We start from the raw sequence: 23,004 nt of genomic DNA, 5'->3' as shown, positions 1-23,004 counted from the left end.
GATATGCCGCTCGTAGGGGGCGTGGTGTGCCACCAAATTTAATTATTTCCTTTTGGCTCTGTTACAATGCCAAACGTTTCGGTTTCACGCACAAAATAATCTAGTATTCCTTAAATACCAAACCCGGTCAAAGGTAACTTCTCCATTCACAAATAATTAAAAAAATTACATTAAAAATTTATTTACCAGTTAGTTTTAGTTTGGTTTTAATTTCAATAATCAGGGCTTTCGTCTAATTTTTTTATTTTTGAACTAACATCATTTTTACACACAAAAAATCAAGCCTCCGTAAATCAACAATTATTTTACTTCTGGCTATTTTTTCTTTGAAGTTTGGAGGTACTTTGTGGGGTCGAAATCATCATCGTAATCCTCCTCAATTATAATTTTCTCCTTTGGTTTTCGCCTCTCCAGCCGCACCTTCTTCTCAGCTTCAGTCAATTTACTCAAGTCAAAGGGAAGCTGTAATTTTCGCAAATTCAGTTTCAAATTTATTGTAAAATGTTAAAAGCACGCACTGTGATAATTTGTCTCGGCTCTGGATATCTAATTCGAATGCTGGAGCCATCGGGAAAGACGAGCACCGTGGGATACGTTCTCGTGAACGTGTTTCTGTGGATTTTCGTGACGACGCTGCTGTTCGAGTTGAGAAAACGTTGCGATAAAACTGGCAGCACACCAACCCTGAACAAATATAATGGTCAATCACAGATTATTTATTTATAAAAAGTGGTTTTACCTCAACAACTGGCTCGACTTCAAGACTCGCATCATTTTTATTCAAAACAAAAAGCGTTTTAAGTTCTGATTTCGCTCTTTGAATTAACTTCTGCCCACTAATATAGTAGAGAACAGCTCATAATAATGGTAAGAGATTCGGTCGAATAGATTGCGAGCAAAATTCGGTGAAAATTAATTGTTTTTTCGTGTTTGTAACAAAATAAAATCAAGAAGATCGGCTGCGACAGTCAGCTGTTTCGATGTTATGATCCTTTCTGTCATTCAAATCCCATTCTTTCTTACCGCCAACTTTTGTTTCGCGGCGCCACCGCAGGAAGCTCTTGCGCGTTGAGTCGTCCGCCATGTCTGATTAGGAGTCCTTTCACAGCACCATGCCTGGGTTCAGTGACAAGGTGTGTATTTTCCGGCTTTTCACCCCGATTTCGACTCGTCGGCGGGCGAATCTGCCCACCGACGCGTCATCCGGCCTTCCGGCTATTCGGGAGAGCGAGAATTTTCGCCCGAGACGTGCAATTTGCTCGAAAATCCCGGCTTGAAGTGGCGGACGCGGCGTCGAGCCGCAGTCCACGTGTCTTACCGCGATCTGTTATGAGCACGGCAGCCTGATTTGTTTGTCCCCAATGTGATTTCTCTGTATTTGACTGAAAATTGGCGTTTTTTGTCTTATTTAATGTATGTTTTTGCCTTCCACAGGCCATCGTCATCGACGGCAAGGGCCACCTTCTGGGCCGGCTCGCCGCTGTTGTGGCCAAAACAATCCTCCAGGGAAACAAAGTTGTAGTTGTTCATGCTGAACAGCTGAATATCTCTGGAAATTTCTTCAGGTATTTATTTTAATTAAATTTTGAGGCAGCCACTGACGTTTTTTTATTTGATTTAAACAGAGCAAAGCTGAAGTACCTCGCTTTCCTGCGAAAGCGCTGCAATGTCAACCCTGCCAGAGGCCCATTCCACTTCAGGGCCCCCAACAAAATTTTCTGGAGAACAGTTCGTGGTAAGAGTTGGCCTAAATTATTGCCAAATTGCGAAATTACATGATGAATAACTTATTTACCTACATTATTTGAGAGCTGTGATAGTAACATTTACACATCTGAGAATTTAAAATTCAATTTCAAAAAATTGCCTTTGTTTAGACAGTTTTTTAATCCGTAATTCAATTGCCAGGCATGCTGCCCCACAAGACAGAGCGCGGAAAGGACGCGCTGCGCAGGCTGAAGACGTACGACGGTTGCCCACCTCCGTACGACCGCCGCAAGAAGGTGGTGGTGCCGGGCTCGTTGCGTCTGCTGTGCCTCAAGCCTGGCCGCAAGTACTGCCAGCTGGGCAGGCTGTCGCACGAGGTCGGCTGGAAGTACCAGCAGGTCGTGCGAACCCTGGAGACCAAGAGGAAGGTCAAGCAGATTCTGCGTCTCAGGACGATCAAGTCGCTCAGGAAGGTGACGAGAGAAACGCGCGAAAAGGTTGCGAAAATGACCAAGCCCTTCGACGAGTTGATCAAGTCGTATGGCTTCGTTTAATTCCTGTCGATCCAATAAAACTTTTTCGTTTAAGATAAACACACTCTTCTTTCCTATTTATTCTGACCCACTTTTTATTTTATTGTCAGTTGGCTAGGAAATAAATTCAGTAATTTTACGTGTTATTGAGGTAAGAATTAAATTTTGGTTTTGCAGAGGATACAAACATTCGTAATTTTTAATTAATAAAAATGAAGAAAATGGCCAGATTAATAGCGAATGCTAAAAATTTAAGCTCATCAATTTTTCATCTCCAAATTGAAAAATTTAATCTATTTGGCGTAATGTTAACTCAAGAATTCGAAAAAAATCTGTTTTTATTGTCAACCTTCCAATTTTAGACTATGCTTATAATTCATTCAAAATGGAAGAGGAATTAAAACAAAGAATCTTAATTTTTTTGGATTTTCGAAACTTTTATTGATTACAAAAAGGAGAAATTACTTCCTCTGCTGCTGTTGCCTTTGGTTATCCTGCAAAAATTCACTTTTAACACCCTACATTTAATTAAAACTCGGTTCATTACCCTAGGGAAATTCCTGACGGGAGGCAGACGATTCCTCCTCTCCTCCTTGGACCTGTTTCGCACCACCTTGGAGTGGATGGCGCAGGACACGCAATAATGAAGCTTGGCATAAAGCTTAGGAAGCTGATACGCTGCGAAATTCAAAATAAAATTGAGTCCCGACATCCCTGGCAGGGAAAATATAACCACTTACAGGGATAGCAGGATGCCTCGTTGATATCGCGGACGGCGGCAGCCTCCACGATGTTCCTAATAACGAATTTTTTTATTGCCTTGTCCTTGGGGACGCAGCGGGCGCAGTTCGTGCACCTGACGGGGTTGACGTGACCCCTGCCGTGCTTCGAACGGCCTCCATTCCTTCGTTTCGAAGTCTGAAATGAAACACCCATGTGAGTATCGATGTATGTAAACAATAGAAATTCGCCGGACGCTCGGACGCCATCCGCGGCGTCGCCGGCGCAATCCTGGCCCCCAGAAGGGGCTCCTCGGCAGGCTGAACGGATAGGCGAGGCGATTCGGCCACCGCGGCTCATACTTTTCGCGAAATTCGATCAAGATTTCACTCACCATGTTGACAACGTGTGAAGTGCAACCGAGTCGTGGAGTCGTGCGAGAGAAAAGTAGGTAACGTGAATCCAAGATGGCGTCTCACGGCGTAAATCACAACAGGCACGATTTTTTCAACACGTTTTTATTTTATGGCTAAAATTATCGTTTGCAGGGTTGTAAATGCCTGATAAAAATATAAAAAGTTATTACTGTGTGAAATTTAACTCAGTTAATGGGATTTGGAGGCTTTAAGCTACAAGAATTCATTCTTTGTTAAATGACTCAAAATTTTAAATATTTTGGCGCGAAATGACAGCCCTTGCCTGAACAAACGTGTGATAGACATCAAAATTGATTTATTTCGTTTTTTAAATTAAACGATTCATTAAAACTTGAGTATATTTTGTATATTAAATCGATTTAACCCACTTTTAATTTTACTGTCAGCTGGCTAGGACATAAATTAATTTTACGCATTATTGAGTAGGAATTAAATTTTTCGTTTTGCTGAGGATACCACCAAATATTCATAATTTTTAATTAATAACGAGGAAAGTGATCCAAAAACAATAGTTGGAGCCATAAAACTGAACAAATTTTCAATTTCATCCAATTTAAAACCAAATTAAATTTTTCTGGCATGATGGTAATTCAAGAATACGAAATAATCTGTTTTTATTGTCAATCTTCCAATTTTAGACTATGCTTGTAATTAATTCAAAATGGAAGAGGAATTAAAACAAAGAATCTTAATTTTTTTGGATTTTCGTAACTTTTATTGATTACAAAAAGGATAAATTATTTCCTTTGCTGCTGTTGCCTCTGGTTGTCCTGCAAACAAAACCAAATTTACTTTTAAAACCCTACATTGAATTTTAGACTCGGTTCATTACCCTCGGGAAGTTCCTGACGGGAGGCAGACGATTCCTCCTCTCCTCCTTGGACCTGTTTCGCACCACCTTGGAGTGGATGGCGCAGGACACGCAGTAGTGAAGCTTAGCATACAGCTTCGGAAGCTGATATGCTGCGAAATTAAAATTAAAATTGAGTCCCAACATCCCTGGCAGGGAAAATAAAACCACTTACAGGGGTAGCAAGACGCCTCATTTATGTCGCGGACGGCGGCAGCCTCCACGATATTCCTAATAACAAACTTTTTAATAGCCTTGTCCTTAGGGACGCAGCGGGCGCAGTTCGTACACCTGACGGGGTTAACGTGTCCCCTGCCGTGCTTAGAACGGCCTCCGTTCCTGCGCTTGGAAGTCTGAAATGAAACACCAATGTGAGTATCGATGTAAACAATAGAGAAATTCGCCGGACGCTCGGACGCCATCCGCGGCGTCGCCGGCGCAATCCTGGCCCCCAGAAGGGGCTCCTCGGCAGGCCGAACGGATTGGCCAGGCGATTCGGCCACCGCGGCTCATACTTTTCGCGAAATTCGATCAAGATTTCACTCACCATGTTGACAACGTGTGAAGTGCAGCCGAGTCGTCGAGTCGTGCGAGAGGAAAAAAAGTAAGGTGAATCCAAGATGGCGTCTCACGGCGTAAATCACAACAGGCACGATTTTTTCAACAAGTTTCTGATTTTATGGCTAGAATTATCATTTGCAGGGTTGTAAATCCCTGACCAAAAATATAAAAAATTATTATTGTGTAAAATTTAACTCAGTTAATGGGAGTTGGAGGCTTTTAGCTACAAGAATTCATTCTTTGATATAAATGACTCAAAATTTTAAATAATTTGGCGCGAAATGACAGCCCTTGCCTGAACAAACGTGAGACATCAAAATTCATTGATGTATTTTGTTTTTTAAATGAAACGATTCATTAAAACTTGAGTTATATTTTGTATATTACGAAAATTTAGCGCATTAAAGTATTTGTTAATTGCCATATGGTGATTAAATTTATATAAACTGAATTTGTAGTGATGCAAATGTATTAAAATTAAAGAAAAATATCAATGTTCCAATCAATTTAAACGATTTTGGAGATTATGCTTGGAAAAGAAAATAATATAAATTTAACTGAGGGCCAAAATATTCCTAAATTGGTTTCTTCCATAGTTTTAATCAGAAAATAAATTATTAAAAGGAAACAAATTCAAATTGTAATTGTAAAATTTATTAAAATGAGTTTAAAATTCAGTACATAAAATAACACAAATAAAATTAAACCCACAGGAGCAACATTAGGAATGAGTCGACTATATAGTCAATAAAATAATAATTACGGAACATTTATTTCGTTTAACAGATCGAATGTACATAGAATCACAAAAGTCTGCGTTATTTCCTAAAATTAGCTAATAGGATATATAAGATTCAGGTCAGACAGGATGCGAGTGTTTCAAAAACACTCAAACTCGAACTTGGTTCAATGCGAGTAAATAAATTCAAAATTCACAGCGAACGTTGCGGCAAGAACACAGCTCCAAAATAAATGCACGCCGCAGTTAAATGCGGCAAAATAAATGCAACTCACTTTAAAATTTGTGCGAATCCAATTATAAAATAAATTTAAATGTCAGGATGAGTTCAAAAATGCATGCTGCACGCGTCCTTGGCGTTGGTCGCGTTGAACGGGGCGAAGTAGTCGTCGTGCAGGAACCGCACGATCGACTCGAGGGGGCACAGCGAGGCGGCCACGCCCACCCGCTGCCCCTTGGCGCCCCACACGCCCTCGTACACCACCAGGCCGCTGCGGCAGAAGGACAAGGACGACGTCACGTCCCGCCCGTTCAGCAGCAGCCGGAAGAAGAAATCAGCGCCCTGCAAAAAAAGAAACAAATGGCGTCACATGGTCATTCGTCCACAAATGAAAAATAATTACCATGCCCTTTCGGTAGAGTTCGATGACGAGTCTGGCGGCGAAGGGGGGCAGGGCGGCGTCCGGCGTGTTGAGGCCGAGCGCGGCGGCCACGTACTGCAGGGTGCGGTCGTGGCCCGCGTACAGCACCAGTCGAGGAGTAGGGGCGGCCACGAAGCGCAGCAGCTGCGCTCCCAGGTGCCGAAGAAGCGGGTGAGCCCGCAGCAGGGCCAGCGGTTTGAACCGCGCCGCCAGCCGCCGCGCCTCCCACTCCAGGTAGGCGGCCAGCGGCCCGGCGGCCGCGTTCGCCGACCCGTGGCACGAGGTCACTAACAACGCGTCCAGCACCGCCTTTGGAGTCGCCACACCTGACAATGATAATTTCAGATCAAATAAAGCAAACGCTGAACGAATTTTTGCCGCCAAAAAGTAAACCGCTATTAATAAGCCAAAAACCGCGGATTCTTTGGTGTTTACTTGCAGATAAAGAGTGGTGTTATCTATTTTTAATCGCAGTAAAACATTAAACCGAATTAATTGTGAATAAAAACGAGAAAATGGGAAAAACAGCAAAAAATCTTTGCTGGAGGAATCTTCGACGCTGATTGGCTGCCGATTCTAAATTCTTAGTGAACTGTTGTGTTGCTAATGCTAGCTAACCACGTGATCTGCGGACATGCGCGTTGCGTTCAACCAATCAGCGACTATAGGATTCCTCCAGCAAAGAGTTCTTTCTGCTTAATGAATAATTTAGAAATAAAAACATGCGAATCTACCAAAGTTGTTAAAATTCTTTGCTTGAAAAATCCTTGACGCTGATTGGCCGGCACAACATATCCGCGAATTTAGGGAGCTGGTTGCTAGGCAACCGCGGGAGCTGTTGACATGCGTTCTGCGTAAGCCAATTAGCGTCGAGAATTATTTTAGCTAAAGAATTCGTGCTGTTTTCTCAGTTTATCGTGTTTTTATACGCTATTTATGCAAATTTTGACGTGTTTCAGCGATTATAAATCAATAGACAAATTTTTTATCACGGGGTTCTATCAAAGGCGGTGTCGATATTTATTTATTTTATTTGAATTAAAAATTTGTACCGTCAAAGGGCGCTGCAGCGGCGGCAAGTCGAGTGACGGCGGGGTGTGAGCGGAGGGCGGCGGCCGCCTCGGCCTCGATGGTGCGGCGGAGGCGTTCGGCAGCCGCGCAGGCGCAGTCGGCGAAGCAGAAGAAGACGGACGGCGCCTCCTGGAAGGGCTGCACGAGCCTGGGCAGTGCCAGCGGCGCCAGCAGTCCGTGCAGCAGCGCCACGGCGCTTTGGAGCGTGCGGCGGTAGCGCGTGGCCAGCAGCGCCACCGGGGCGCCGCGCGACGCGTCGTTCAGCGCCAGCCGCTCCGCGTAGGCGACTCGAAGGGCTGCTCCGAGTCTTTCTAGTTGGGCGGCGCCGCGAGGAGTCAGCTGCCCCAGTCCGGAGCACTCCGTCGGCGCCAGCGGAAACGAGTGAAACGCGCCCAGCATCTAATTAATTTAATAAATTAGTTGGAAACGAATAAAAAATTGAGGGAAAAACGCACCTGAGTGAACCCTGGCGCCTTGGACATGTTGGCCCAGGGCGGCGGCGTGGGTGGCTGCGCGCAGTGGAGGGCGGAGGCGTTGCGGAGGTGGACGAGTGGCCCCCGGAGGCCGTGCCGGAAGACGACGGTGGCGCCGAGCAGCGAGAAGTCGCCGCCGACCCTGCCCTCGGCGCCGTCGGCGAAGTGTTCGTTGCAGAAGCGGCGCACTCGCTCGGCGTTGGCGCCCAGCTCGTCCTGCTGCTGCTCGCCCTGACGCACGCCCACCAGCTGCAACGACGGCTCCCGAGACATGAACCGGTACATGGCTGAGGACAGAGATGTTTTATTTATTTTGCGGTTAATTGGAATTTTGAAGCGCTCACCGGCGAGCAGGAGGAAAATCCAGAGGACCAAGAGCAGGTAGCACGAGACGGCGCCTCCGTGCTGGCGGAAAAACTTCATTTTCCCGCCTGGACTTGTTATTTCGGATGCCATTCAAAAAAAGTCCATTTTATCTCGAGGACCTGTGAATGAACAAAAAACAACGCAGTCAGAGAGGATAAATTTTTAAACAGATGAAAGGCCGGGTCTCGATTCAAGGTTCGCAGCTGGCCTTGACCTTCCTGGGCGCGCCGGCAATTTGGGTCGGCTTAAAAGTGTAACAGCCACTTACGCGAACGCCTCCGCTCGTCCTTCTCTGACCAATCGAGCACATTAGGCCGCCGTCGCATCAGCTACCTCACATTTTGCACTCGCTGCTTTTCTCTACGTCCACAATGGGATGGACCAAGAATCAAGAACGGTGATTTTACGTGCCAAAAACCGGTTTGTATAGGTACTCAAATCGGAAATAATGGCCACTCGGTTGGAAATTTTTATCAAAGTTGGTTAAAAATGAGTTTAAAAATGAATTAAAATGAATAATCTATTTCATTCAATCAAAATTACGGGGAATTGGTTCAAAAACCGGTACTCGCGGTGAAAATTCTTACAAATCGATCGTGCGACCGCAGCGCCAGTGGCGGCTGTGCTACGAAAACGGCTGTAAACAAAGTCACGTGGTGGCGGAGGAGCGGCCAATCAGCGAGCAGCGCTCACGTTTGCTTCACGTGAAAATCAATTGACGACGCAAAACGCAAAAGCAGGCAAAAGGATTGCGGCCGCGGCAGAACAGCGATGGCTCGGCGGGACACGGCCATTCACCTGGTGGCCGGAGGGTGAGTGGAGGCGGCCGGCGGCCATTAGCAAACTCACCCCTATGGCTTTTGGTGTTTCAGGGTGGCTGGCACGGCGGGTGCGATCGCCACGTGCCCTCTCGAGGTGGTGAAGACGCGGCTGCAGTCGTCGGCGTGCCATTTCGGGCCGCCGGGGCCCATCGCCAGTCCCAACAGCGGCACGTGCGGGCCCCTGCGCGGCGGCGCCAGACGCAACTTCACGACGGCCGTGGCGCTGCCGTCGCCCCTGCGGCCCCGCATGGGCCTCGTGCAGTGCCTCAGGCACATCGTCGAGAACGAAGGGCCGCGGGCCCTCTTCAAGGGCCTCGGCCCCAACCTGGTGGGCGTGGCGCCCTCGCGGGCCATCTATTTCTGCGCCTACTCGCAGTCGAAGCAGTTCCTCAACAGCGTCATCACCCCCGACACGCCCCTCGTGCACATAGGGGCGGCCTCCTGTGCAGGTGAGTTGCCCTCAGGTCCAGGTGCCGCCAATGTCGTCTCAAAGTCAATTTAATCAGTCAGGACTTTTAATTTAATTTTTTTTAATATTTAAAAAAATATTTTTGTTTTTTTTTATTTAAATTTGCTGCTTGTTTGTGTTAATAAGGAAATAATGCATTTGTTTACGACGTGCGAATTGCCATGTGCGGGTCGGCACGTAGTCTGTCTAGTCTATCGCTGCATTGTTAAAAGAATTGCGCCGCTCGGCTAAAAATAGCTTTCAATCAAGCCTTTGACATTGCACTCTGCGAGAGAGAGCGGCGGCGGCGGCGAAAAGAAATTGCGAGCGCTGGCAAACGCGAGCAGAGTCAACTCAGGGCAATTGTTTTTGCTTAAATTAAATTGTGTGTCGACAGGCTTCGTCGCGTGCACCGCCACCAACCCGATTTGGTTCGTGAAGACGCGGCTGCAGCTGGACCAGCGGAGAAACGGCACCCGCACCACCGCCCTCCAATGCATCACGCAGATCTACAAACAATCAGTGAGCCCATTTTAATTAATTAATTTGCTTCCGCGCGGATCTGGAAAAGTGTAATTGCTGCTCTTTCTAGACGTAATAATTGTTATCTGCGGGGTGACGCAAATTGATTGCCTTTTGTATTAAAATATCCGGTTCAATCAGGTATTATTTTTTTCTCCGATATTTATCTCTGGTGCCGAGTGGCGTTTCATGCAACGTGATTAGCGGCCGGCGTCTGGCTCCGCTGGCCGCGATAAAACGCCGCTCGCTCTTAACCCCGCACGCCGGGACTATTTTCGATTTGGCCTGCCTAATGGGTTAAACCACGACCACCACACACCTGTTTGCTAATTTCGGCGGGCCGAAAAGAAATAGTGCCGTCGGTGCGAATTCAATTTGGAGAACCGTTCGCGACCTTGACACAAAAATAGCACTTATCCGTCAATGGCCTGCCGGTAGTCACGTGAAAAGCAAATCTTTTCCACTCGCTCGCGACCAGTTATCTCTTTGGTGTCACTCAAATTATTATTTTTTATTTCGATTTTCCTCCGCCGCCGCCGCCGCGGCAGGTCACAAAGAACGTTCTTCAAAGGCCGCAACTTATCTCGTTACATAATCTCGATGAGATAATAATCGATTATCAGAATTGGAACAATTAAATTGATTCGACAAATTGCGTTTTAAATTTTTTGACAAATTTAAACTTGGCAAAACAAGCGTATTTTCTGTTTAAAGGGTTTGTTAAAGACCTGAAGGTGTGAAGCGCATTGACCGCCCACCAAGTGATAACGTTTTGCGTGTCTAAGCGGATGTTCTTTGTCCACGCTTCGACAAAGGGAATGAAAATAGAAATCGTTATTTACAAACGCACAAACGCACCCGTGTGTGGTGTTAGCCAACATTGCATGAGATAAGACCACGTTTGTTGCTTAACCTATCGCCGCTGACTTCTGAATTTGATCATTTCTGACACGGGAAATAATTAAACACAAGATATCTAAACTACTGAACTAATTTTTAGGCTTCTCGAACGCCTCTTTTAGATAACCGTGCTGTAAATCCGATTGTTATTGGTCTCATCTCGTAGTCAAAGAGTTGTTCTATCAATAAACAATCCCAGTAACACATGAAAAGTTGATTTAATTGCGAATTAAAACACGCAAATCGAAAAAACAAGAATTCTTTCCTTTTAAAATCCTGGACGCTGATTGGCTGACACTGAACGAACGTCAACAGCTTCCGCGGTTGCCTAGCAACGCTTATAGTGAATTGCGCGGGAGAATCTGACTTGCGCGCGTTGTCAGCCAATCAGCGTCGAGGATTCTTCATGCAATTGCGGATTTCTCCGATTTAATGTGTTTTTTATGGAATTAAATCGTTTTAAATCAACTTTTAATGTGTTTCTGCGATTATAAATTAGTAAAAAGAGTTGATTTATCGATTTAAAAACACGAAAATCAGAGAAACCAGCAATAATTCTTTGATCGACGCTGATTGGCTTACGCAGATCGCACGTCAACAGCTCCCGCGGTTGCCTAGCAACCAGCTCAGCTGCTTACGGGCGTGTTGCGGCAGCCAACCAGCGTCAAGAACGTTTCAGAACGAAGAATTCTTCGATTTGCGCGTGTTTTCCTTCGCAATTTAATCGGTTGAAAGCAATTTATTCTGTATTTCTGCGATGAAAAGCCAATAGACCAACCCTTAAGCTGAAAGCGCATTAGTTCTTTTGGCGGGAAAATGCGTTTTGAGAATTAAAATGAAAAATTGCTGCTATTTTAAATGTACATGTTTTAAAAGAAAAATTTGACTGAAATTCCAATCATGATTGCAGGGGATCAAAGGCTTCTACAAGGGCATCACAGCGTCGTACTTTGGCATCTCGGAGACGGTGGTGCACTTTGTGATCTACGAGGCGATCAAGGCGCACCTGATCGCGCGCAGGCATGGCGGCGACAAGAACGGTGACAAGGGGTCGCGCGACTTCATCGAGTTCATGATGGCCGGCGCGACGTCCAAGACGGTGGCGTCGTGCGTGGCGTACCCGCACGAGGTAGCGCGCACGCGGCTGCGCGAGGAGGGCAGCAAGTACCGCAGCTTCTGGCAGACGATCGCGCTGGTCGGACACGAGGAAGGCGTGCGCGGCCTCTACCGCGGCCTCGCCACCCAGCTCGTCCGCCAGATCCCCAACACGGCCATCATGATGTCCACCTACGAGGCCGTCGTCTACCTGCTGAACAAGCACATGAACTCCGACTTTTACGAGCACTGACCACTGTGATCCTTGTCTTGTTACCCCGGCCTGCTCGTCGTCTACGCTGAAAAATCAGAGGGTGCCCGAAATAACGCGCCCCCAGAGATGAGAGGGATCGAGTCCGCTCTGAAATTGGCGGGAAATTCGTTCCGCAACAGATATAAACAGTTTCCGATGGGGCCGCTGGTGAAATTTGGCGGGAAATTTCTTAATCGGCAATTCGGTTGTTTCAAATGACCAAATTCTTAGTGTTTTGTGCCGCGAATTGATGGCGCCAACGTTTATTTTACAAATTTCAGCTATTTTCTCTGCGATGAAGATTAATTTGACGTGCTCAAGGCTGAAAACCAAATTTTTTTGTCGAAAAAGCCGCCACACGTTTTTTCTTCGTTCAAGAATGTTTAGCCTTTGGTTGATCGCTCACCATTCTGCTGCAGATGAGCGGAAAACCAATTGTTTGGTGTCTTCTTGTAGCTAAAGAGTTCTTCTATCTATTTTTATTCGTAGAAACACATTAAAATTTAAATAATTCTAATTTAATGGCGAATGAAATCACGTAAATCTGAGATATCATCAAGAATTCTTTGCTTGAAAAATCCTCGACGATGATTGGTTGACGCGAAACGCAAGTCAACAGCTTTCACTTGTTGTGAATTGCGCGGGAGAATTAGACTTGCGCGTTGTCAGCCAATCAGCATCGAGGATTCATCTAGCAGAGAATTCTTGACGATTTCTTCGATTCATGTGTTTTAATTCGCAATTATATCGATTTTTAATATGTCTGCAATAGAGATTTCAGTTTTCAGCACGTCAAATGAATTAGCAGGGATGATATTTAACTCGAAAATTATTATTGAACGGTGTTGCCTTTTTTGGCAAAGCCGAACACGGCGGATTTGGCGGGAACAAAATCCAGACGCCATTTTTGAAAGAGCGAATCGACCCTGCATTCAGACAAACGTGTGCTCGTCCTTCAAGAAATTTCAATCCCGGTCCGATTTCGTGGAACGAGTCGTTCTGGGGGCGAAATCGTCTCAACGGGGTCGACGAATAGTGCAAAGCCTGTCTCTGTCTGTCGCGTCCCGAATGATAGTCAAAAGACTGCCGATTACGCTCGAATCGCACGGTTCACCGATAGTCTATAGTGCTTTATTTTCCACGAGTTGGATGATGATGCGATTTCTTTTTTCTCTAGTTTGGTAGCAGTTCCGGCCCAGGGCCGCTTGGTTTTGCTTTCGACTCGAATTAATCCAGGGGAAACAGTTAGTTTTTGCTCTACGCAGCCCTGGGCGCGGGCTAGGACTGATTTGATTGGGTTTTAGGCCAAAGAGGCACGACTTTTTTTCGATTGATTCGATTTACCTGTCGCTACACGCATAATTGTGCTCAATGCTTGACTAAATAATCCACTGACCGACTGAAATTTATTTAACAAAAAAAGTATATAATTTAATTGGCTCGTCGTGTTGCTAACGGGCTTCCGAAGCTGTCTGACCAACCCATTGTTTGTTTTCGTCCACGACAAATCCGGATCCGAGTGCATTTTCTGTTTAGTTGATTTGGTCTTTGACGCTCGCAAGCATTTTCGTTTGTCGGCGCTTACGAAATATATTCCTAATCGTAGAAACCCAAAAGCGACATATAAACTGTTTGAGGGGAAATCAGATTTTCCCTGCGTAATCAATATCCAACGTTGAAGCACACGTGCAATTAGAGAAAGAGTTGCTAACGACTTAAAGATTAAAAACTAGTTACAGAATTCTAATTACGAGATAGATGATTTATATATATTTTACTCAAGAGGTGCGTATGTGTTTGCGTGCGTGCGTGCGTTTTACTGTGTAGAGGAGAGATTGAGAGCGAATAAAACGAACAGTACGGATAAAATAATACTCTTTTAATTCTCTTTTATTCAATAATTTCACGAAATGGCAATGTGGTTTTCTTCGCAGTTCTCTGACCAGAGGAGGATCGGAAGGTCGTATCTATATTTACATAAAGGCCTTGCCCGGCGAGGGCACACACGCGACACTTGGTAACAATCAAAGCAGATAATGTGACAACGACTCGGCGGCATTATTTTCTATTTTGTGAGAGGAGAGTGAAAACTTGTGCTCTGCTCGCGCCACACCGATACAATTATAATATCATGCGTATTTTAAATGCGTGCTGTCGGAATGCCGAAAAACAAACAAAACAAAATCGTCGCCCGCGCGTCATCAACTTTTTGGCTTTTCGAGGATTTGGATTTGATTGGTGAGAGCGGCAGACTACTGGAAGACGGAGGCCGTCTGCTTGAACGCCTGTCTCCGCCGTGCCCGCTCCTCCTCCTCGCGCCGCCGCCCTTCCTGCTCTTCCCGCAGCTCCTGCTCGAATTTGCTTCCCTTGTTTTGCTCCTCAATCTGAAATCAATTTATTTTCTATTAGACTAAAAACGATATTTAATTAAAAAAGGCCAACGAAAATTCCGCTGTCGATTTTTAAATAAAAAAATCCTGCAAAACACGAGACAGAAGAAAAAAATACAGCTTCCTCGGACACTCGCTGTCCCTCCCTGCATTCTTTTATTGTTGCTCGGTTGAATTGTTGTGAGAAATTTGTGACAAAGTCTAAAAATGGAAAAATAAGCAGCGTGCGAATACCTCCTTTCGAATCTAGCAAGAAAAGTGCAAAATGAATAAATTTTACTATCGAAATGTATATTGTAACGAACCTTGGCCTCGAAGAAAGACTTTGCTCCGACGACGCCGACTTCGTGGACGCAGATCTCGGTGAGCCTGGCCAGCTGGCTGAGACCCGAGTCGTCCGAGAGTTCGCCGGCGCTCGCTTTGCGGAAGATGAGCAGGAACTCGCGGAAGCTGATCTTGTTGTCTTTGTCCTCGTCCACCTCGGCGATCATGCTCTTCAGTCCGAGGTGCGTCTGCGGCGCGCCCAGCCGCTCCATCATCAGCTTCAGCTCGGTCAGGTCTAAAAAGCCGTCACCGCCCTCGTCATACCTAGAGAAAAAACTTGTTTGCATCAGGTTAAATCATCAAAATTTTAAAAAGTCTAAAATTAGGGGTTTCAAAATATTTGAAATGGCTCAAACTTCAAATTTAAATTAAAAGAACGTCTCTGACGAAGTTTCTGAGCTCACCAATCGCTTCCTGAGGGTCCAATTAGGTAAAGTAAATGTTTTTTCCCTCCAAAAATTCCAGCGCGACGTAAGAACTTTTTTTCCCGCCAAAACAATATGAATGCGATAAGTGCGCATGTGTGAGAGCTGGTTTGACTTGACCGCCTGTGCGAATGACTTCTTTGTCAGATCCAGCCAGCTCGGACGCATGCGCACTTCTCGCATTCATATAGTTTTGGCGGGAAAAAAATTCGCACGTCGCGCTGGACTTTTTGGAGGGAAAAAACATCCATATTAACTAATTCGACCATCAGGAATCGATTGGTGAGCTCAGAAACTTAGTTAAAGACCGTATTTTAGGGGGAAAAAATAAAAATGGCTAAAATGTCGCCTTTTATTTATAGGAAAGCCCTTTGGATTCCTTTATTATTTAAATTAACATCTCAAAAGCCTATATTTTGACGGCGATGGCGTTATATTTAAAATTTAAAGCACTAAAAGAGCGATTCCCTGCTTCTAGAAATTTCCATACATCGTCATTTATTTTTTATTTTTTGCTATTGACGTTATTGGTCTTCAAAGAAGCGAGACGAGACGAGATATGTGATATTATAGGCTTCTGCCAATGTCGCCACACCGCATAAATTATCCACACTGCGAGGCTGAAAATAAACCCGCTTGCAGTGCAGAGACAATTGAATAAAAATCAATTTGAGCAGCGCCTGCGGATTTTCCCGTCGGCAGGCCGCAGACGACGGCAAAAAAACGCAATGAGCGTCCCCACCCGAGCGAAAAATGGTTTGAAAAAGGGTTGGATCGTGTGTTGAGCAGGCATCAGAAATAATAAACACGCAAATGCGTGGAACAATGACGATTTTGTTGGCGTTCGTCTGCGGTGCAGCTGTGCCCGCGCCAAAGCCAAAGCCAAAGCCAAAGGGAAGCAAAACCCACCAGACTCGGCTATCAGCAACTCGAATTACGTATCAACCACACGCTTCCTGTTTTCGCTCCAAACTTCCTCGTCACTCGAATAAAAATTTAAATATATTAAGACATTTGAAGAATTACAAAATTTATTATTTTATTCGACAAGTTTTATTTCGAAACAACAGTAGACGGTTTTAAATAAAAAAGAAGGAGATAGGGATCTTCGATTGCACTATTTCCGAGCAAAACATGTTGACCAACGCGCAGCTTCGCATTTTGCGATTTAGGCCGGTGAAAACTTGTTATCTTATCGTGCGCGGACGAGTCGATTTAAATAAACCAGGCCGCATTCCCTCAGTGGCCAGCACTTCGACGCTTCTCACCTTCCGTGCTCTCGAGAATAAAAATATTTCGACATTTCTGAACAAAATTCCTGAGGATCTTGAAATAATTTCTCAAGGCAACACCCGATCGGCTTTTTTTTAAAACGCTGCCGACGCGTATCAAATTTTATTAATTTCGTTTCAATTGTTTGGGAGGGAGCGTCGAACTTTGATTTGGAAACGCCGAGTTGTCGGTCGGCCTGATTACGCGTCGCCGTGAGTCACGTGCGTGTCGCTTTCTTCGGCTGCAAGGGTTGCAAAACGAATAAAACATAAAATTAGGAGCGAAACGTGAGCAGAGGAATATTAAATGCAAACGAGTCTTTCAAGGACCGGTCGCGGTTTATTTTCCTTTTTCAACAATCGGCAGATGCGATGCGACGGCCTCGGGTGCGCGACAAAAAGAGGTCGACCCGCATTTTTCTCTCCTCTCGCCACCATGCAAAACCTAAAGTGAAACAAATTAAAGACCGCACTGTCTCTCTTTTTCCGGTTTAACTTCTTTCTCTTCTTACGTTAGCATGTCTTTCAGGGATGGCGATCTACAGTTTTGTCAGTTAATCAATTGTTTCAAATGGGCTTCAGAGGCCGAGTTAGAGGTCAAATACTGTCAACGCGGATGTGACAATTGCGCAGTGACACCGTGAGAATTGCAAAAGAACCAATTAAACACTTCATTTAATTTGAAATGTTGAGAATTTTCAGAATATTCAGTAAAGTAAAAATGTCTTTCTCGCAAAGTGTAAATTCAATGCAATCCGAAAAGGACTAGAATTCTCTAAAACATTCCTGGTCGTCTCTAATTGCACCTAAAGAGTTGGTCTATCGATTTATAATCGCAGAAACACATTAAAAGTTGATTTAAACGATTAAATTCCAAATGAAAAAACACTTCAAATCGGAGGAATCAACAAGAATTCTCTGCTGGAAGAATCCTCGATGCTGATTGGCTGACAACGCGCATGTCAGATTCACTACAAATGGAAGATGTTGCTAGGCAACCGCGGGAGCTGTTGACGTGCGTTCAGCGTCAGCCAATCAGCGTCGAGGATTCTCTGAGCAAAGAATTCCTGCTGCTTTTTCCCATTTTCAAGTTTTAAATCGACTTTTTAAGGATTTCTGCGTTTCAAAATCAATAAATCAACTCTTTCTATTAATTTATAATGGCAGAAACACATTCAAAATGGTCTAATTCCAAATGAAAACACTCAAATTTGAGAAATCAGCAAGAATTCTCTGCTAGAAGGATCCTCAACGCCGATTGGCTGACAACGCGCATGTCAGATTCTCCCGCGCAATTCACTAGCTTTTTCTACGTTGCTAGGCAACCACGCGGGAGCTGCTAGCGCGTTTTTGTCAGCCAATCAGCGACGAGGAATTTACTGGTAGAGAATTCTTGCTGCTTTCTTCGATTTACGTGTTTCAATTCGCAATTAAAACAGTTTAAATCAACTTTTGATGTGTTTTTGCCATTATAAAACGACAAATCAACTCTTTGGCTGAACGTTGAGACTAAACAAAATCGGAAAAAGGTTCTCTGCTTTAACAAGAATAACAAATAATTGTTTTAAATTCGATTAAAAACTTTATTTAGCTAACAAGTTCTTGTAAAAATTTGTTTACATTGAATTTTATGTCTTTAATATTCAAGATAAAAACTTGTTGTTAATAAAGTGGAAATATTGTCAGCCAAACTACAAGTTTCTGTGTTTTTTCGTTTGGAAAACATTGATTTCCTGCCAGTAAAGTAATAAAAATATTTCCACTCAGTCAGGCGGCTGCGTTTTGGGTCAGGGGGAGAAGCTATTGTACCAATTAATCAACTCTATTGCCACACCAGCCCATCAGCTGTGACTTCATGTGAGTCACACACACACACACCGCACAGCGCGCGCCCTGACTCAGCGCGCAGCCTTGAAAAATAATAATTATCTCTGTTTTTGCATTTGAGCATGAAACAGGTGTACAATTTCCAGAAGCGGAAAAATCAGAAGCGCTTTCGCTGGATGGCTGGCTCGGCGTGATTGGGAATCGCCGGAATTGAAATAATAATAACAAGTTTAGTGTGCGAGCGAGCGAGCGGCACTTTCTCTCTGTCTCTTCCTCGACGCGCCTTATTCGGTTCATTCTTCGCCGTTTTTTTAACATGCACGCCGCTAAAATCGAAAGTGCGTTCGAACGGACGAGAATTTATTTTTTTGTATGTCACGTCGTGAGGAAGAGAAACAATCTCAACCTCGCGTCGCGGCGGCACTTCCCCATTTCCAACTGGCGTCCGAAAAGAACATTTTTCGTTCAGTTATGCAAATGCACGCCCAATTAAACTGGCATCCGGCTGCTTAAAGATAATGGTTCACGCTCCAACGCGCCAACCATAACGGAGAGTCCAAAAATATTTTTTTTAGCACGAAAGAGGCCGGCGGCGCGAGCAAAAGGGTTCATTTCAGCCGACGCATAAATATTTGTCTTTTAGGAAGTAAACGACTCGCGTTTAAACATTTCCAGGAAATTAGGAGTGCTTTAAATAAATCGATAACGAAATTTCCGTGTTCGTGCGAGTAATGACAAAATTACGGGGAATTCCACAGCTTGTAATTGCGCAATTTTTCCTTGTATTTATCTCAAAAGTGGAATAATACATTTTTTACAACAAAGAAAGTCGTTTCGCACCGATCGCCGCCTGACAGCTCAATCAATTGAACGACGTTCGAGTGAAGAGCGCGATTAAAAATAATTAAATTCAATAGAGGCTCGATAATTCATCGATTTCTCTTTGTTTTCACCGAAACAACTCGATCATTAAACCAAAAACAATAAATATTTTTTAATTAATTTGTTTCTAATGGTTGACTGAATGCATTAAACATCTAGAAATAATTAGAAACCCAATCAGCCGCATATTTCTCAACAATTTCGAAAGAACCCTCATTATCCGAAGAAAAAAAACATTTTTATCTATCTACCAAATCCTTTAAAACGGTTACAACACAATTAAAACCTTCCTCCCATGTTCTCGCTATTGCGCCTAAATTTTATCGATGGTTGTCACCCCAAAAAACCACCCCCGCCGCCCGCAAAGTGTGTCAAGGGTGGCCGAGGCGCGAAAAATCAATAATCCTGAATAAAACCACCCAGACACTCCCCGTCCGCGTCCACCTTTCGGTGTCCGGGGGTGTCGCAACGCGAACACGACCCCCTGGCTCGTGTCCGGTCAGTCCGGGACAACTTACTTGTTGAATTCGGTCTCGTACTGCTTGATCTGCTTGCGCGTAAACTCGTGGAACTCGGTGTAGATCGATGTGGCGGCGCGGAACCGCGGCTTCACCTCCACTCCGTCTTCCAGAGCGTCGTTGATGGCCTGTCGCCTGGACAGCACCGAGGACAGTTCGTTCTCCGTGGACATGTTTCTCCAATGCGGTGCGGGCACTCACTAAAAAATAAGTTGACTTGAACGCTTCAATTTGACTTGCTTCTTCACTTCCCACTCAAAAGCTAGATAAACCGGTTTAGTTTCGTTCAAAAACCGGTATAATTTAGGAAATAGTTTCCCTTAACTCTAAATATTTTAGCTCTTTCGGTCCGAAATGTGGCTTTAATTCATTTAATACATTCATAAGTCTGTTTGCATATTCATAAAAAGCAGAAAAGACTGAAAACTAGAAATTTCTTGTCTCAATTTTATACAAAATTAAACCGGTACTACAACAATTTATACAATATTACTTCCGGACTGCCCGCCTGATGGCGCGTTGAACCGAAAAGAGAAACCGGCTGCGGTTCATTGTGAGGGGCGTGGTCGTGCGTGTTTATGTTTTGTTTTAGTATCATTAGTATCTGCCTGCGCCGGTCGTCAACAGGTTCGCGTACGTACAGACTCGGACACGGACTCTGACGGACGGATGGAGCGTGACACGGTGCTGACGGCGCTGGAGGCGCTGCCCGAGGATCAGGATGCGCCGCTGCCCGATCAGCTGGAGGAGTACCTGCGCGCCGTGGCTCGCACGGGCGACTCGCTGCTGCCGTGGACCAGCATCAAGCCGCTCTTCCAGCGCAAACTGGCACTCGTGCTGGACGACTTCATTCTCAACCCCGATTCCCACTCGCCGGACGCGTTCGACGCCACTGGAATGCGCACGCGACTGCTGCAGCGACTCGACTCTTTCGACACGTGCGTTTTTTTTTTGTTAATTTTCGTCCTTATCACGTGCATCGTACACGTTTTAAATAAAAGCGCTCTTTTTTATTTGAACTGAAAAGTGGGTCAATGCTGTGCTGTGACCTATTGGCTGATCAAAGGAGAGGGGAAAGCAGGCAACCAGTCAGAGCAAAGCATCGCCCTACCCCCACCAAATCCATTTAAGACCTTGAGGGTCTGTTCCTCAGGTGTCCGTTCACCCTGCAGCGCCTGTCCGAGCTGCTGACGACGCCGAGGGAGCAGTACAACCGCATCGACAAGTTCATGCGAGCCGTCGAGAAGAACGTTCTGGTTGTCAGCGGCAACGATCCTCCGCAGGTCACGGCCAACGGTCTGTCCGAGGACAACGGCCTCGAGGCCCCCGAGCCCAAGAAGCCGCGCATTGAGGAAGTCGAGGAGAAGCTGGACACGGAGACTGCCGTCAAGGAGCAAAATGGCGACCACGTCGAAGACAAGAAAGGTTGGTTTGATTTTTTGTCTGCTTGAGATATGCTTCATTTTCGAATTTTAGACGAGGAAGAACCTGCCAAAGAACCTGAAGAAGATGGTGAGATGAAAGAGGAACCCTCCAAGCTGGAGGTTGAACCTGTAGAACCACAGGTTGAAACCGAGACTGCCGAACCTCCGAAGGAAGCTGCGGAAGAGCCGGAAATTGCAAAGGAGTCTGATAAAACGCCTCCAGCTGAACCTGTGGAGGAAGCTGAGAAGCAAGAAGAGCCTGTGGCTGTGTCTGAAGACCAAGAGATGCCTTTGGTGGAAAAAGAGGCGCCGTTGGCCTCGCCCGAGAAGGATTTGAGTGACGAAAAGGTGTCGAAAGCACTCGAAACTGAGGACGTGCCAATGCCAATGGAGGAGCAGAGCTGAGTTGCATTTACTCGCGTGGACAATTCTCTGACACTTAATTTATTTTCTGATGCCGCTCTCAACTGAGCCTCTATAAACTCTCACAAACCGTCGAATTTAGCAGAAGAATGGCGTAACACGTTTTGTGATGAACAACGGTGGTGGGCAATGCAACCCCGTAATATTAGTTTCTTAGTGATTATGCGCTACGCTGCGAAATATTTATTTTTATCTCACCTGTATTCTAATAAAGAGACAGTTGCTCACACGCCGCGCATTCTTTCCTTTTTGAAAATTTAATTTATCTAAATGTGTCAAACGCTCTTTTCCGTAAGAATCCCATGCGAAATTCCCTCTGATAATTGGAAAATCGATCATTCGATTCTAATTTTGCAGCTGGAAAGTTGGAATTTATTTTAAAATGGTGGAAACTCGTTAAAAGTTTAATTTAATCGAATGAATTGAGAATGATAACGAGGATACGGGGAAAAAGCAGCAAGAAATTTTGGTTCGGAGAATCCTCGACACTGATTGGCTGACGCTGAACGCACGTCAACAGCTTGCAAGTGTAGTGAATTGCGCGGGAAAATCTGACTTGCGCGTTGTCAGCCAATCAGCATCGACGGTTCTTCTAGCAAAGAATTCTTGTTCATTTCTCCGATTTAAGTGTTTTTGTTTGGATTTAAACCGTTTTAAATCAACTTATAATGTGTTTCTGTGATTATACATGAAAAAAGAGTTGATTTATCGATTGATAAACGCAGAAATTCATTAAAAGTCGATTTTAACCAACTCAATTTCGATTGAAAACACGAAAATTATAGAAAACAGCCAAGAATTATTTGCTCGACGCTGATTGGCTGACGCAGAACGCATGTCAATAACTCTCCCGGTTGTGTAGCAACAGCTGAAATGCGAGGGAGAATCTGACTTGCGCGTTGTCAGCGAAGAATTATTAAATTCTCTGCTCCAAGAATCCATTGTATGGAATTCGCGGGCTTTTTCGAACAGAAATCTTTGAATTTCTCCAGCAATTTTAGAAATAAAACATTTTAGCAGCATAAAAAAGACTAAAAATAATTAATGTTTTTACTTAAAACACGTAGATAATATTTTTAGGCGTTTTAGGGATCGAATAAAGCCCTGAGTTTGTTTCTGACACGCAGGATTTTGAATAAATATTTTTGGACACCACTCAATTTAGACAAGTTGACGTTAATTTGTTTGAATAACATAAGAATTTTGAGCGACGTTAATTGTGTGAAACCGGCAGCTGCAGTTAGAGACGAAATCGATTCAATTTTAACCCTTCCCTCGCATCGAATTTCTGCGGTCACTCTTGAAAAATGATGTTGGCGCTACGGACGGTTTCTCTTCTCCTCTGCTTCACGATATTTATTGACGCACACCAAATCGGCAAGT

At 44.7% G+C, this 23,004-nt stretch overlaps 8 protein-coding genes across 9 annotated transcripts; 3 read left to right on the top strand and 5 right to left on the bottom strand.

Annotated features, from left to right (window-relative positions):
- Nucleotides 1-226: 226 nt before the first annotated feature.
- Nucleotides 227-984, bottom strand: mRpL55 (mitochondrial ribosomal protein L55). Its single transcript, XM_065494786.1, has 3 exons — nucleotides 740-984; nucleotides 519-684; nucleotides 227-462 (listed from the first exon to the last, which is right to left on the bottom strand). The coding sequence occupies exons 1-3, from the start codon at nucleotides 772-774 to the stop codon at nucleotides 316-318; spliced, it is 348 nt and encodes a 115-aa protein (XP_065350858.1). The 5' UTR covers nucleotides 775-984; the 3' UTR covers nucleotides 227-315.
- Nucleotides 985-1,012: 28 nt separating this feature from the next.
- Nucleotides 1,013-2,300, top strand: RpL13A (ribosomal protein L13A). The gene is made up of 4 exons (XM_065494785.1): nucleotides 1,013-1,133; nucleotides 1,435-1,565; nucleotides 1,626-1,735; nucleotides 1,909-2,300. Exons 1-4 carry the CDS (start codon nucleotides 1,113-1,115, stop codon nucleotides 2,259-2,261), a joined length of 615 nt encoding a protein of 204 aa, XP_065350857.1. The 5' UTR covers nucleotides 1,013-1,112; the 3' UTR covers nucleotides 2,262-2,300.
- Nucleotides 2,301-2,652: 352 nt separating this feature from the next.
- On the bottom strand, nucleotides 2,653-3,495 carry LOC135946210 (small ribosomal subunit protein eS26-like). The gene is made up of 4 exons (XM_065494331.1): nucleotides 3,355-3,495; nucleotides 2,981-3,158; nucleotides 2,788-2,918; nucleotides 2,653-2,734 (listed from the first exon to the last, which is right to left on the bottom strand). The coding sequence occupies exons 1-4, from the start codon at nucleotides 3,355-3,357 to the stop codon at nucleotides 2,702-2,704; spliced, it is 345 nt and encodes a 114-aa protein (XP_065350403.1). The 5' UTR covers nucleotides 3,358-3,495; the 3' UTR covers nucleotides 2,653-2,701.
- Nucleotides 3,496-4,085: 590 nt separating this feature from the next.
- On the bottom strand, nucleotides 4,086-4,867 carry LOC135945782 (small ribosomal subunit protein eS26-like). The gene is made up of 4 exons (XM_065493655.1): nucleotides 4,795-4,867; nucleotides 4,423-4,600; nucleotides 4,230-4,360; nucleotides 4,086-4,167 (listed from the first exon to the last, which is right to left on the bottom strand). The coding sequence occupies exons 1-4, from the start codon at nucleotides 4,795-4,797 to the stop codon at nucleotides 4,135-4,137; spliced, it is 345 nt and encodes a 114-aa protein (XP_065349727.1). The 5' UTR covers nucleotides 4,798-4,867; the 3' UTR covers nucleotides 4,086-4,134.
- A 579-nt stretch (nucleotides 4,868-5,446) lies between these two features.
- On the bottom strand, nucleotides 5,447-8,522 carry LOC135945145 (2-phosphoxylose phosphatase 1). Its single transcript, XM_065492613.1, has 6 exons — nucleotides 8,367-8,522; nucleotides 8,077-8,217; nucleotides 7,715-8,019; nucleotides 7,241-7,658; nucleotides 6,171-6,514; nucleotides 5,447-6,109 (listed from the first exon to the last, which is right to left on the bottom strand). The coding sequence occupies exons 2-6, from the start codon at nucleotides 8,186-8,188 to the stop codon at nucleotides 5,876-5,878; spliced, it is 1,413 nt and encodes a 470-aa protein (XP_065348685.1). The 5' UTR covers nucleotides 8,189-8,217; nucleotides 8,367-8,522; the 3' UTR covers nucleotides 5,447-5,875.
- Nucleotides 8,523-8,772: 250 nt separating this feature from the next.
- Rim2 (replication in mitochondria 2) lies at nucleotides 8,773-14,011 on the top strand. The gene is made up of 4 exons (XM_065492615.1): nucleotides 8,773-8,910; nucleotides 8,971-9,368; nucleotides 9,765-9,889; nucleotides 11,700-14,011. Exons 1-4 carry the CDS (start codon nucleotides 8,870-8,872, stop codon nucleotides 12,135-12,137), a joined length of 1,002 nt encoding a protein of 333 aa, XP_065348687.1. The 5' UTR covers nucleotides 8,773-8,869; the 3' UTR covers nucleotides 12,138-14,011.
- Nucleotides 14,002-19,994, bottom strand: Swip-1 (EF-hand domain-containing protein D2 homolog Swip-1). 2 transcript variants are annotated; one of them, XM_065492617.1, is made up of 4 exons: nucleotides 19,775-19,994; nucleotides 14,833-15,115; nucleotides 14,762-14,773; nucleotides 14,002-14,521 (listed from the first exon to the last, which is right to left on the bottom strand). In XM_065492617.1, exons 1-4 carry the CDS (start codon nucleotides 19,945-19,947, stop codon nucleotides 14,390-14,392), a joined length of 600 nt encoding a protein of 199 aa, XP_065348689.1. In that variant the 5' UTR covers nucleotides 19,948-19,994; the 3' UTR covers nucleotides 14,002-14,389. The 2 variants fall into 2 exon arrangements, with proteins under 2 accessions (XP_065348689.1, XP_065348691.1); XM_065492619.1 differs by lacking the exon at nucleotides 14,762-14,773 and having other exon boundaries at nucleotides 19,775-19,990.
- Nucleotides 19,995-20,377: 383 nt separating this feature from the next.
- LOC135945148 (serine/threonine-protein phosphatase 4 regulatory subunit 2-like) lies at nucleotides 20,378-21,850 on the top strand. The gene is made up of 3 exons (XM_065492616.1): nucleotides 20,378-20,712; nucleotides 20,928-21,199; nucleotides 21,251-21,850. The coding sequence occupies exons 1-3, from the start codon at nucleotides 20,444-20,446 to the stop codon at nucleotides 21,601-21,603; spliced, it is 894 nt and encodes a 297-aa protein (XP_065348688.1). The 5' UTR covers nucleotides 20,378-20,443; the 3' UTR covers nucleotides 21,604-21,850.
- Nucleotides 21,851-23,004: the final 1,154 nt, after the last annotated feature.

Source organism: Cloeon dipterum, chromosome X (genome assembly GCF_949628265.1).
Source record: "Cloeon dipterum chromosome X, ieCloDipt1.1, whole genome shotgun sequence".
In the NCBI taxonomy this organism is placed as follows: Eukaryota; Metazoa; Arthropoda; class Insecta; order Ephemeroptera; family Baetidae; genus Cloeon; species Cloeon dipterum.
The sequence above is the reverse complement of the archived record's forward strand: the minus strand, read 5'-3'. Positions and strand labels throughout refer to the sequence as shown.